Genomic DNA, 12,306 nt, shown 5'->3' on the forward strand with positions numbered 1-12,306 from the left:
GTCATCAAACATCAATGAAAACACATAGATTTGTATCGCATCTGAGTGATGTGGCAGTCAAAATACTGAAGACTGGAAATAAGGAAGCACTTAAGCAACAGCAAATAAGTACCAGGGAGCAGTCCTGAACTACATTTTATCTGGAATGTCTCTCTGCAAAAATGGGGACTATTCAATGAACACAGAACTTCAAATTAATTTCATTTGAGGTAAGTTTTAAATTGAAATTTATGAAAACATGCTGGGCCTACTGGATCAGTAACAGAAATACACAATGTGCTAAGGGCTAGCTAGGATGCTGTGCTAATATTCTGCATTTAATATACTTACCAAAATGATAAATGCATTTCTGAACTGTACAAGTCAATTCAGCTTCAGGAGGAATGCGTGTGCCTCTCAAACATCCCCCTCCCTATTCTTCTTTAATAATTCCACCTGATATCCTGCTGAGAATACAACTTCTGGCTTCCACTATTACACAAAGTTTTATCACTGGAAGTTAAAAGAATATATTTGGCCTTACTGTTACAGGCTGATGCACAGCAATGCGTGAGTGAAGGTACGCCTAAGGGCAAGCGTGGTAACTGATTTTCCATTGATGTCTGTTACCTAAGCTGTGACTGACAAATGCAAAACCAGCCTAGGCTACACGAGGCAAACCATATATAAACATCTACAAATTTACATTTCCTTCTTGTGCTGTGATAAAAGATGCAAGTTTCACACAATTAAGGATATAACAAACCACAGTTTCAGACCATATGCCAGTCATTTTCCACAAGTTAAAGCTCCCTCCCATGGCTTTGTGTGTGATTTTTTTCCTCATCATTCACACTATCCATCATTGACTCTGCTGTACACCAGTTTAAACACTTAACCACATGTCCAGATTGGTTTCTGACCATGTCATTCATCCACACTGCAGCCAAGTCAGGATGACAGCCCTAAACTGAAAATGTAAAAGGGCCTGAGAACTGTCGTGCTGAACATTGCAGCACAAGGGTTTGTGACCCAGAAAACTGCTGAATGGAATCTACAAACTGGAGCTTGATTACGAATTTCCTTGTGCAGATTAAAGGAATTCTACATTTCTATTAGGAGCCTTAAAAGTTTGTGTGCATATATATCACTCCAAAGACAGACTTTTATCTTGACTTTACCTCGCAGTAAAAAAGGAAACCTTTGCACTGAGAAGGATAAATATCTTCTAAAAAGCACAGCTTTATAAATAAAGCTAGACTTTATACTGAATCAGTAAGAAGTTCACAACATCATTAATGGCAGAAATTATTTTAGAGCACGTACCTAATTATTAAATACAAATTTAAGAGAAAAATGCAACTAATACAAAGTTTCCATAACCAAACTTGGCAAATTCAGTTCATATGTCCCAGAGAAACAACTCTCAGCTCCGCAAAGGCTTAAGCTTGCTTTCCAAAATACAATGCCTCGCTAACACTCAAACTTAGGCCCTTACAGCACCAACTTAGGTACATATTAGAACTATGCATTTTTAGAAGTATTCATGCAAAGATCATTTGCATTGGCTTCATGGGCTTTCTGCAGCTTGATTCCTTGAGGTAGTTGTAACCAAATGAATTCCAAGAAGACAAAAAAGGGGGGTAGAGAGAGAGACTGCCTCTACACGACACAAAAAACACAAGATAACACTATTAGAGAAGCATGAATTCTGAAGAAAAAAAAGAAAGAGAAAAGAAAAGGCAAATCTGACTTGGTTTCCATTCACAAGCTTCTGTTCCATGCTGTTGTATATTGCTGATCAACAAAAATAATTTTTCACACTAAACACGTGGTCTTTCCCTTTAAACTTACCCTTGTCCATGGCAGTTGATGATTATGTGCTGCCATCTAGCAAACGCTTCCAGAAAAGTTTAGTTTATATGGTGCTTTTTTTTTTTTGTTTTTAATATTGCAAGATATTTTGTGACAAGATACATCAATTTCTTTTAAAAGCTTTATAAAATAGGAAACACATATAGCACAGAAGTATTTTTTAAAGATTTCTTCAGCCTGTATGCCTTTTAAGGTTAAACATGAGATAGGAATAGAAATATAGCTTACTATAGACAAAAAAAATGCATGTTATATTTTAACTATGTGCAAAAAAAAAAGTCACATCTCCTAAGAAATATTGTATTTTCCGCTTCCTTCTAAAAAACTCTAAACTTCAGTTGCCTCTTTCTGCAGCCATTACTTCTCCCTGCCACTTACTCTACCTTGGGCACAGAAATTGAATGACTGAATGTCTGAATTGAAAAAAAATAAAATAAATTAAAAAAAGAAAATCCTAACTTCTAACTTCATAGTCACAATATAGCACTGAAATTGCATCATGTTATCTGATGGCAGCAAGCTGATAGCTTCTTAAAATAGCAGATCTTGCTCCTTGTATTCAGATCTTGCTGTTTTCTGTAATTATCTAGGTATACATGCAATTAGAAAAAAAAAAAAAAGAGCATTTATACACTTTTGGCAGAGTATCTATTTGTTGCCCTGGAAACACTGTGACAGTTTCTGGGGGTGTTACACTGATATCAACAACTGTGCATGAAAAAATAAAACAAAGGACAAGCAGAATGTCTAAATGCATTATTCTGTGGATAGCTAAATAAACTGCGTTTTCATAACCTTGTCTTAATTCACCTTATCACAATGACCGCAGTCCATCTCAATTTTACCCAGAATCCTCACCACTCTACAAAAACTTTCAATCTGTTCATACAGTGACCAAATAGTATCACAGTTTTTTTTTTCCATTTTTATTTCTGTTAGATCAGAACAACTGAGAGCTTGCTGCTTCATGGAGTTACTGTTTTCTATCCAAATTACACCTTTTAAAAGGCTTGAGGTCTCTACAACTTTACACATTTTCTGAAATTATCAAATGAACTCAAGCTGTCAGAAAGGAGACATGTCACAGCCTTTTACTTGTTTAATTTCCTTGGAGAATAAGACTTGCATTATATTAACAAAATTTTAACTTTCACATTTCTCTGTTGAGAAGAGGTGGAATAATCACCCAGTTCAATATCTGCTTTCCATTTGTGACAAAATACTTGCACACTTCATGACGATACTGGCACCTGAAGTTTGAACTTTTCATTAACAGTGCAAGTTTTTTTGTTTGTTTCCACCAGAGCAGTAATACCTGATCCCCTGCCACTGAATTACACTGAACCTACTCAGACACTAAGTTATTTACTTCTCTCATCCAGAAACAAACTGAATAAATATATCTTATTAGCACAGAACAACTGTGCACAGAACAATACCCTCTTTCAAAGTGTATGAGTATACAGCTCTTACCTGTGCCAACATAGTTTATAGGAACACTGTAGCCACTGTGTAACAAAGTTTTTGCACACGAGTGACTATTCATTTCTTCAGTTACCATGTTTAGGTTATGTATTGAACACACAACAGGAAGTAATTGAAATAAAAGTCAATTAGTATCATGAACGGCATCAATTTATGTTACTGAGAAGTGTTCTTAAACTACTTCATCTTCCTGTACGTTGGTTAACAAAACATTGAAACCTATCAAACTAAGATTACGTGACTCCATCATATAGCTTATTAATTAATTAATAAAGAAGCGTATCACCTATTTGACACTTAAAGTTCTTTCTGTAATAATTAGCATGATATGATATATATTGATATAGCCTGACAGAGGAAGAAATGTGTATGATCCCTAGTGCTTGTTTGCTGCAGAACGCCAAAGCCACACCGCACAAAGCTGCTTTTTACTTTCCGTACGCCTGCCCTTAGCAGGCTGGACGAATATCCCCCCAAAAAAACGATAGTTTTAAACACCGGGCTTCCTGAAACCACCCCTTCACTCGTGCCCACACCCCACCACGCCACCTTTACCAGAGAAGGGCAGACATCTTTTAACGGGACGACAAATCCTCTCAGCAGCACCCCAGTAAACGGCGAGCGGCCGTTAAACCGTCCCCCGCCCCCCCCCCTCACCTCGTTGTTGAGGTTCAGCACCGGGCCCATGGCGCCGGGACCCCGCGCACGCCGCCGCCAAGCGAAACCCCGCGCATGCGCCGCGCCGGGCTGGAAACTCGGTGGTTGGAGGCCCGCTCTATGCCGCGTCTCTATGGTCCCGCTCCTCCCGCCCCGCCCCGCCTCAGCCGCGGCTTCCCCTCACTCCCCCCCCCCGCCCGTCCCAGTAACGGTCATAACGGTCGTAACGGTCGTAACGGCCCCTTCTCCGCCCCGCCGCCTCTTCCAGCCTCGGGGGTGCTCGTCAGCAGGCTGGGTGCTGGCCCCTGGATGGCGGTGTTGTGCCTGGGAGTTGCGCTGCTTGGTCTGGCGTGGAGGAGCTGGGGGCATTTTTGGCCGGTGTCCGGGCATCGCCTGTGGGCACACGAAGTAAAGCAAACCAAAAAAAAAAAAATAATAAAATAAACCAAAAGTACTTTGAGCGCGTTCACTCATAGTGCAGCAGAGGTATCTTTTTTTTTTTTTTTTTTTTTTTTTTTTTTCCACCAACAGCTCAATTTCAGGTTAAATCTGACTGCTTTTACCCATTATGCTTTGTTGCTAACTTCAGGTAGGGTGTATTTTTAGAAAAAAAAAAAAAAAAAAATTAAAAAAATCTGACTTGAGCAGTTCAGTCCTGCCAACCTAAAGACAGTCAGCTACGTATAGCATTCTTCGCTGTTTGGTACCGCTGAAGGCAAGTAGCCGTACTGGGAACTAGATGCATGTGATCATGGCTGCGTATAAACAGTTCCGGATGAAATGCGCTCGGTACAGTCAATACGATTTTAAAAGTCAAGGAACGTAATCGCATATCTAGATTAGATTTGTGTGCAGGATGTAAAACTAGAATCAGAAACTCAGTTTGGAAAGATCTGCCAAGGCAAACGAAGGGTACTTCCCTTTGTCATTATATTTTATGCAAAATTCCTAAATATGCCGTTCTTAATTTCCCTTGTGCACCTTACCAAAGAGAAAGACAAAAGGGCACCATAGAGCCAGCTACGGTTCTCTGGCTGTAACCACTGTCTGCCTGGCCTCACATGAATTAGAATTGTTCCCTGACTCTGTAACCCACTGGATCGTTACCTCAATTTTCCTTTCCATTTCCTCTGGACACTGAAATAAGTTGCTTTGGAAGTGTCTTGCAGACCCTGATGACATGCTTCTGGCCTTCTTCATCCAACGGTTTTATTTTCTCATTATTCACTCAGTCACTGGTGAAAATATGTGTTTTGCTTGCTTTTGCTTTCATCTTTTAAACTTCAGAGTCCTTCCAGAGTTTGGAATCATTGTGCCTCACAGCTGTTTTTTTGGCTCTTTCTCATACTATTCTTTGACTTAAATTCATTCTAAGTTGAGATTTTCTTGTCAGCTTGCCACAGTCAGGATGCTTTGAGGCATTGTCCTGTGTAACACTTCCATACCATGATGCTTTGTTCTGACCTTCCTTTCATCTCAGGATTTCACTCAGAAATGTCGGCAGGTTTTGTCAGCGTTTGAACACCTTTCTCTGAACCATCATCTCTACTTTGAGAACAGCTGCAGTCATGTGCATGTGGCAGGGTGTCAGCAGGACACGGTATGTTGCGGAACACCACAGGGGAATAGAAGCAGTAAGATATTTAAGGCAAAAGGGGTTTGTGGTTGGGTCCATTTCCCTCCCTTTATCTGGGCACGGCTTTTTTTTTTTTTTTCTCTCAGCTCTTTATGTATGTGTAATAAGAGAAAACCTCAGCATCACACAATAAGCAACTGAAATATCCAGGTATGAACTACTAAAATTGCTGCTTATGAAAGGAAAATGTCACAAACATAAATTGTTAAGTAATTGATGATGGATTGCAGAAAACAACCAACCAAACAAACAAAAACAACAAAAACCAATATGCATTAAACATTTAAACTTAATGTCCCAGATCTGAGTTCAGCACAAAATCATCCTTGTAGGCTTTGTTTTTCATATAAATTAAAGTATTATTTATATTCAGAAATATTTTTCAAAATTTAAACTATCAGAGCGTGGCTCGTTGTTTATTAGGTTCTTGGGAAGAAGCAGTCTCAAAGTTAATTCTGTTCCTTTAAAAACGCAGGGATGTGATCACTTAGAATTGAAATACATTGAATTTCACTAAAGAGTTCTAGGTGCATACACAACAGTGTGGTAGCTGTTAAATATGTATGAAGAACCCAAAAGTTTTAGAAGTTAACAGCAGAATATGAAAAATAAGTCTGCAATAACAAGAGCCATCGTCTACTTTTATATTCTGCCCTAAAAAGTCAAAATAACTCAAGTCATTAAACATTTTTAGATGTTATCACGGAAGTTTTTAAATAAGTTTTTCAATCTTTTTCTTATGTATATGAGAATTCACATTTCAATACTATAATCAAATTATTAACCTAATTTGCAATGTATACATCTTGCTAAGATTTTAAAAATAAGATCAGTTGCATTTTTTAACTGGTCTTTCTCAAAAGAGCATGTTCACTGGATTTTTGATGTGAATTAATATGATTGAATTACTCATAAAATACTGATTACAAGGGGTCCAACAAACTCTCTTACAGAGAAATAATGATAAGAAAATAAGATGCAGGTTGAGAAAAGGGCAGAGAACTGAGCTCCCTCCAATCTCTTGCAGGAGGATCACTCAAAAAGTCAGTTGCAAATGCACACTAAAGAGATTGGATGAGCAGAAGCTGCATGAGAAAATGGTAGCAAGATTAACAGTCTTAACGTTGGCTCGTTGTCATGCCACACAAACAACGTGTTGGGAAGGCTGAGAATGGAGAAGTGGGTCTGACTCTTGCTTAGAATGTATATGGAACCTCGGGAGAAAAATAAATAGGGTTAGTCCTAATATTGAAACCCTGGAAGGAGATTTGAAAGTAGGTAGTGGAGCTTAGAGATGGAAGGAGAAAGAAAGAGGGTAGGACAATATTTGGAGTGACTGATAGGGTTAGTGGTGCTGTCTGCCAGCTGTACTGTAAAGAAAAAGCTGAAGAGAATGAGTGGAAAACGGAAATGGATAAATAATGGCATAACATGGCTTTATCAGCACTAATGGAGAGGTGTGAATATGAGTGAATGAGAAAACTAAAACAGAGGAGAATTTAACATGCACGGGATAATATTAGTTACTTATGTGAATATATAAAACAAAGCATTATGACTTATTGTACTCTTAGAATTAAGAAATTATTTTGTTCCAGAATTTTAATTTTGTAAACATAAATTTTGTGTATTAAAAAGGCAAAAGGTCAAAGAACATCACATCGCACATTGTGCATTTAAAGAGGATATTTAGTCAGAAGTCAAATCAGCATTAGTTGTCCCTTCCATTCCCTTCAGGGAGATGCAGAGGGATACTTCCAGCTAAGCTCAGCTAAGGTCTTGCTGCTGAGAGTAACAGAATTTGAGCGTGAGTGGATTCTTAACCTAAAGTCCTCAGCTGAAGTTTACTTTTTAGGTAGGGTGAATCTTGGCATGGGTATCACAGATGTGAAGAAAAGCTCAAAAAATGGGAGGAGTGTAGTTGGTATTTAGTGTCTACCTAAGTCTGAAATCATAAGTGGATGTGATTTACTCCAGTTGTCATGAAATGTTTCTTGAGTGCTTCCAGTGCTAATTAAAAGGCAGTGTTTGAGTCAGTGTCAGTCTTCATCAAATTCGTGTACAAAAGCAGCTGGGGAATTGAGAACTCATAGTCTATTCCAAGGGACATCTAATTAATGAAGCACTTGTCCTCTCTCTCTTTTCTTTCCCCTTTAAAACTGATCTAGGAGTTAAGCCTCTGGAGAGGAGAATTCTAGCAGAATTCATTCAAGATTTGTCGTTAGGAGGAACTGAGTCAAAGGAATTTCTCAAACTCCAGAGACCAGAAGCTGACCTAAAGTTTTCTGCCGGGCCTATATACATTTTCAGTGATGTCTTATTTTGTTACAGCTTTGGAATTGCATATCTGCACGATATTGTTAGGTGGTGAGTTTATAAGAAGCCCATTTGGTATTTATGATACTTTTGATATATCAGGAAAGATAACTGACATACAAAAACAAATTTGTAAGGGTAAAAATTCTCTGAATTTCTTCCAGTCTGCTAATTAACGTGTTTTTACCAGAATGTGAAGAGGATTGCAGCACTTTACCTATGCTCCTTAGAGGGATTGTTTTCTCATCCTTAATGTAAACTGAATTTACATTAGAAAAAAAAATCTTTTATTATTATTTTTTTTTCCCCCGAAGAATCAACAACATGCAAACAGAAGTCAACAATGCACTGTAAGTCTTCCTTGAGCAATTAGTTATTCTCAGCAGTTCCTTGGAATTATCACATTTTCTATCCTGGTTCTTCTGGCTTCAAAGAAGCAGCTGCTGGAGTGTATCTCATAAGCATAAGCACTTCCAAAACTAAAGCAGGTTCTATAACATTTCTGTGGGGTAACATAGAATATGAGTAAAAGTTGTTGTATTAGCTGCCTTCTGTGTTTTAAGTTATCATACATATTTCAGAAACTGCTTTTATGTGTCTTTACTTGTCTATCTGTTACAGAATAGCAAAGGACATTCCTGGTCAATTAAAAAATGCATAGAACAGATTGTAGCAACTCAAGAGAAGTAAGTTCTATCTGCAAACACATATGAATCCATACAGTAGACACTCATTTGTATGTACCATTTCTCTAATTAAAATGAGAAAAAGATTAAAACTATGTTTAGGATAACATCTCTGCAGAATGTGGTTTGTGAAGCACGCTGATTTTTTTTTTACTTCATGTTTTTAAAACTGTTTTATATGGTACTGGCTTAAAAATAGTTTACAATAATCTCAGAAAGCAATCTGAAGCTGATGTTCATCCCTAAATACATTTTTATGATGTAGCTTTTTGAGGAATAGCTTGTAGTGGAAATTCTGCCTGATGAATATGTAACTTCTTCAGTGTTAACAGAACTGTGTTTTGAGGCTTTTAGAAAAGGAGATGAAAAATACAGATAAAAAAATTAATTCTTACTTTATAAGGTTGTACAACCAGCAAAAATGGCGTCATTTAAAAGCACTCTGTTTTGTTGCAGAAGTGTACATTATGTGATACAGCCTGAGTTTATGTAACATGTGATCCTCTGGCAAAGATTAAACTTACAGAGCTTCCAAGCCAAAACATGATGGAAAAAATCTGGTGTATTTCCAATGCCAAAGCAATTGCTGAATGTTTGCTGTGAAACCAGTAAAAACTGGACATAATTTCCTGGATTCTGAGGGCTTAGAATGTATTACTTTTAACTTCAAATACATCTTCTTTTCTCTGTTTTCAAAGAAACATCAGTGGTTACATTCCAGTTGCAGTATTCAGTTTGAAGAGATGTGTTTTTGGCATGGAAGTGCTGATAAGGGAATCACTGCCGTAATATTTATGCCACAGACACAGATACTCCTTATTTCTTAGCTTCCAGAAAATTTATGTTGCTGACTTTATGTTTCACTTTTGGTTTGTTTTCACTGAGAGAAAAGAAGAATTCCTTGTGGCAATTTATATATGAAATTTCCAGTAGTAAACATCTTGTACTTCTTAATCTGTTGCACTGAATACTTCTAATTTGTGAGATAATTAAGCCTTTTCATTATACATTTATTTGGCAGGTGGTTGGTTTTGACACTCTAACACAAGTACAATCACACATTAACAATCTCACTAAAATTTTAATTGACTTTTTAGTATTACCAGCAGAATCCAAAAGTTACAGAGCGGTTTTAAAAGTAATCTTTAAGTAATTTCCAATTTGTGAAAAGAGTAACTTTTTTTTTTTTTTTTTTAATATCACAAAGAGAAAATTGGATTGGCGTACATAACCAATGGAGCATGGATTCTGAACATCCTGAAGTGACCCATGAGGTAGGCAGTAGATATTGTTTTCATAGTTTTGGGCTCTGTTCTCTATATAATTCTCACTGTTTGCTAGGTTTAGCTCCTTCTTTCCCATATAAAATGGTCACTGGACATTCTGGGTTCCTTTTAATAGATTTTTCCAATCAGATGTGATTCTTGATATGTAACAGTTTACCAGCTGCACAAACCTGATATTTAAAAATTATTTCTAAAAGGAAAATGAAGAAATGTTTGGATAAACATTACTTCATTCTTCAGTTTCTAATGTTTACAAAATCTGTAGAGTCCATATCTGAATCTAAGATTATATTTTGTAATGATTTGTAGTCTAAATAAAGAAGGAAGGGAAGGCTTATAAAGATGAAAGAGATTTAAACTTCAGAATTGCAGAGAAAAAGAAGGGGCTTTCTGCTAATTTAAAATATCCTGATGTCTGTCCTGTTACCACAGTCTATAAAAAGTCTTACAACTTCTGTCTTAGAATAGGAGAATCTAAATAAGAAGTAAAAAAAGTGCAAACGCAGGCACACAGATTAAGTTGTTTTGTGGTTTTGTTTTTCCTTTAGATAATAATAACAAACCCCACAGTATATGTAAGTTTTGTGTATTTACTTTTCTGCTATTACACAGAGCATTGGTAAGTGATGAAAAGAATCACAGAATCATAGAACAGCTTGGGTTGGAAGGGACTTTAAAGACCATCCAATTCCATGAGGGCAATCCTCTTCCTCCATCTGTTGGTCACACCTCCTGAGATGCAGACCCGGACACACTGCTGGCACACCCTCCTGGCTCATGTTGAGCTTTTTGTTCACCAGACCCCCAAGTCCTTCTTGACAGCTCTGCTCTCAGTGAGTTTTTCTTACAGACTCTGCTTATGTCTGGGATTGCCCTGACCCAGGTGCAGCACCTTGCACTTGGACTCATTGAACCTCATGCGGTTCACACTTGTTTAGGTTGTCCAGGTCCCTTTGGATGGCATCCCTTCCTTCTGGTGTATCAGCTGCACCACTCAGCTCGGTGTCATCTGCAAACTTGTTGAAGGTGCACTTGATCCTGCTGTCTGTGTCTATAAAGGGCCCATGCAGTTCCTAACTGACCAGTGTTTATGGTGCAAGTTATAACTCTGTATTTTTTGTTTGTTCTTAAACTTAATGTCATGTCTTTGGGGAACACATCTGTAGTAGATTCTAGCACTTTGGTCATCTGACTTCCTGTTAGAATAATAAACAAAAATTAGTTAACAGACATGAACGGTTTGGACAAATAAGGATTCATTCCTATTTATTATTTTTTCTCATGTAATTTTCTAAGAAGGTAGACTATCTGTAGTGAGTGGAAGAATATGCTAAAATATTCAAGACTCATGGACTGTATTACTGCATAAATAGGCATCTTTCATGATTTGCTTCATGTTTTCCAAATTAGTCTCGGCCTTTGAAGAGTACACTGAGTAAAGGCTCTGTCTGGTGATTGTCAGTGGTTTCCTGATTTTTCTTACTGTCTTTTTTCAAATCTCCTAAATTTTTGTCTGTTTGTTCTTGGTTCAAACTTAGTCTACCTTTCTTTTCTGTAATAATTTTTCATCCTGTCATGGATACAATAAGCTGTGAATCTGAATGTATAAGCATTTTTTTCCCTTTCATTTTGTCTTTCAGATGCATTGAAGTTTTCAGTTAGCACTCCAGCAATTCTATCAACCTCTATATTTTAATCCCTAATAACTGTATGAAGAATATTCTAATTTCTGATTTGATTTTTCTTCTTGCTTTTTTTTAGTATTGGCAAAGTTTTTAAGCCTGCTAATAAAGAAGTTATCATACATCAGTGTGTCTTTTTTATCACTGTTTGACTTCTCTGCGTATGTGTGTGCATATGTGTGCCTTCATTTTGATACTGCATGAGAGAATAAATAGAAAAGTCTCTTGTACTACTGATAAAATCTTACAGGAATCCATTTACAAGGTCATCAGCATAAGGTTGGTGCAGCAGCACTAAGTTACTGTAGCTCTGTACATGTTTCTTTTGAAGCAAATAAAATAGGAAGGGAGCTAATTGAATTTCTCGGACTCCCCGTTGCTTCTGCTGCCCTTAGTTTATCCTTGGAAACTCCTCAAAGCTTTGACAACAGTGGCAAGAAACTGTGCAGTCACAATATTCTGAAACTTGCTGTAGGCTGTTGGCATTTTATTAGTTTTGGAAAGGAATGATTGGCTTACAGTAAGTAAATATACATATGAGTTTTCCTGAAAATTGTCATTGAAAGTGCATATTCATAACTGAATGGCAGTTATGGTGATATAAGGTGAAGATGATGGGTACTGTACAAATAACAGTTATTTTCTGAAGAAATGCATGCACATAGTGATCTTGTCTGCCTCTCTGCCTATGCAGGTACAAAATC

General features: G+C 37.3%; 1 protein-coding gene and 1 long non-coding RNA gene across 3 annotated transcripts in view; one reads left to right on the forward strand and one right to left on the reverse strand.

Moving 5' to 3' along the window:
• The window catches only part of SRFBP1 (serum response factor binding protein 1), a 75,326-nt gene extending 71,205 nt beyond the window's left edge, over window positions 1-4,121 (reverse strand). The window contains exon 1 of the mRNA XM_084503008.1: window positions 3,997-4,121. Within this exon, the coding sequence (XP_084359134.1) occupies window positions 3,997-4,026 (30 nt within the window). The 5' untranslated portion in view covers window positions 4,027-4,121. The remainder of the gene's footprint in view (window positions 1-3,996) is intronic.
• A 313-nt stretch (window positions 4,122-4,434) lies between these two features.
• Window positions 4,435-11,708, forward strand: LOC311427434. Of its 2 annotated transcripts, none has more exons than XR_014687356.1 (6): window positions 4,435-4,482; window positions 5,477-5,596; window positions 7,801-7,999; window positions 8,570-8,634; window positions 9,842-9,908; window positions 11,561-11,708. It is a non-coding gene; the product is annotated as an uncharacterized lncRNA (long non-coding RNA). The 2 variants fall into 2 exon arrangements; XR_014687357.1 differs by lacking the exon at window positions 4,435-4,482 and adding an exon at window positions 4,575-4,711.
• The last annotated feature ends 598 nt before the right edge of the window (window positions 11,709-12,306 follow it).

The sequence above is a fragment of the Aythya ferina genome (assembly GCF_964211825.1).
Source record: "Aythya ferina genome assembly, chromosome: Z".
Taxonomy (NCBI): domain Eukaryota; kingdom Metazoa; phylum Chordata; class Aves; order Anseriformes; family Anatidae; genus Aythya; species Aythya ferina.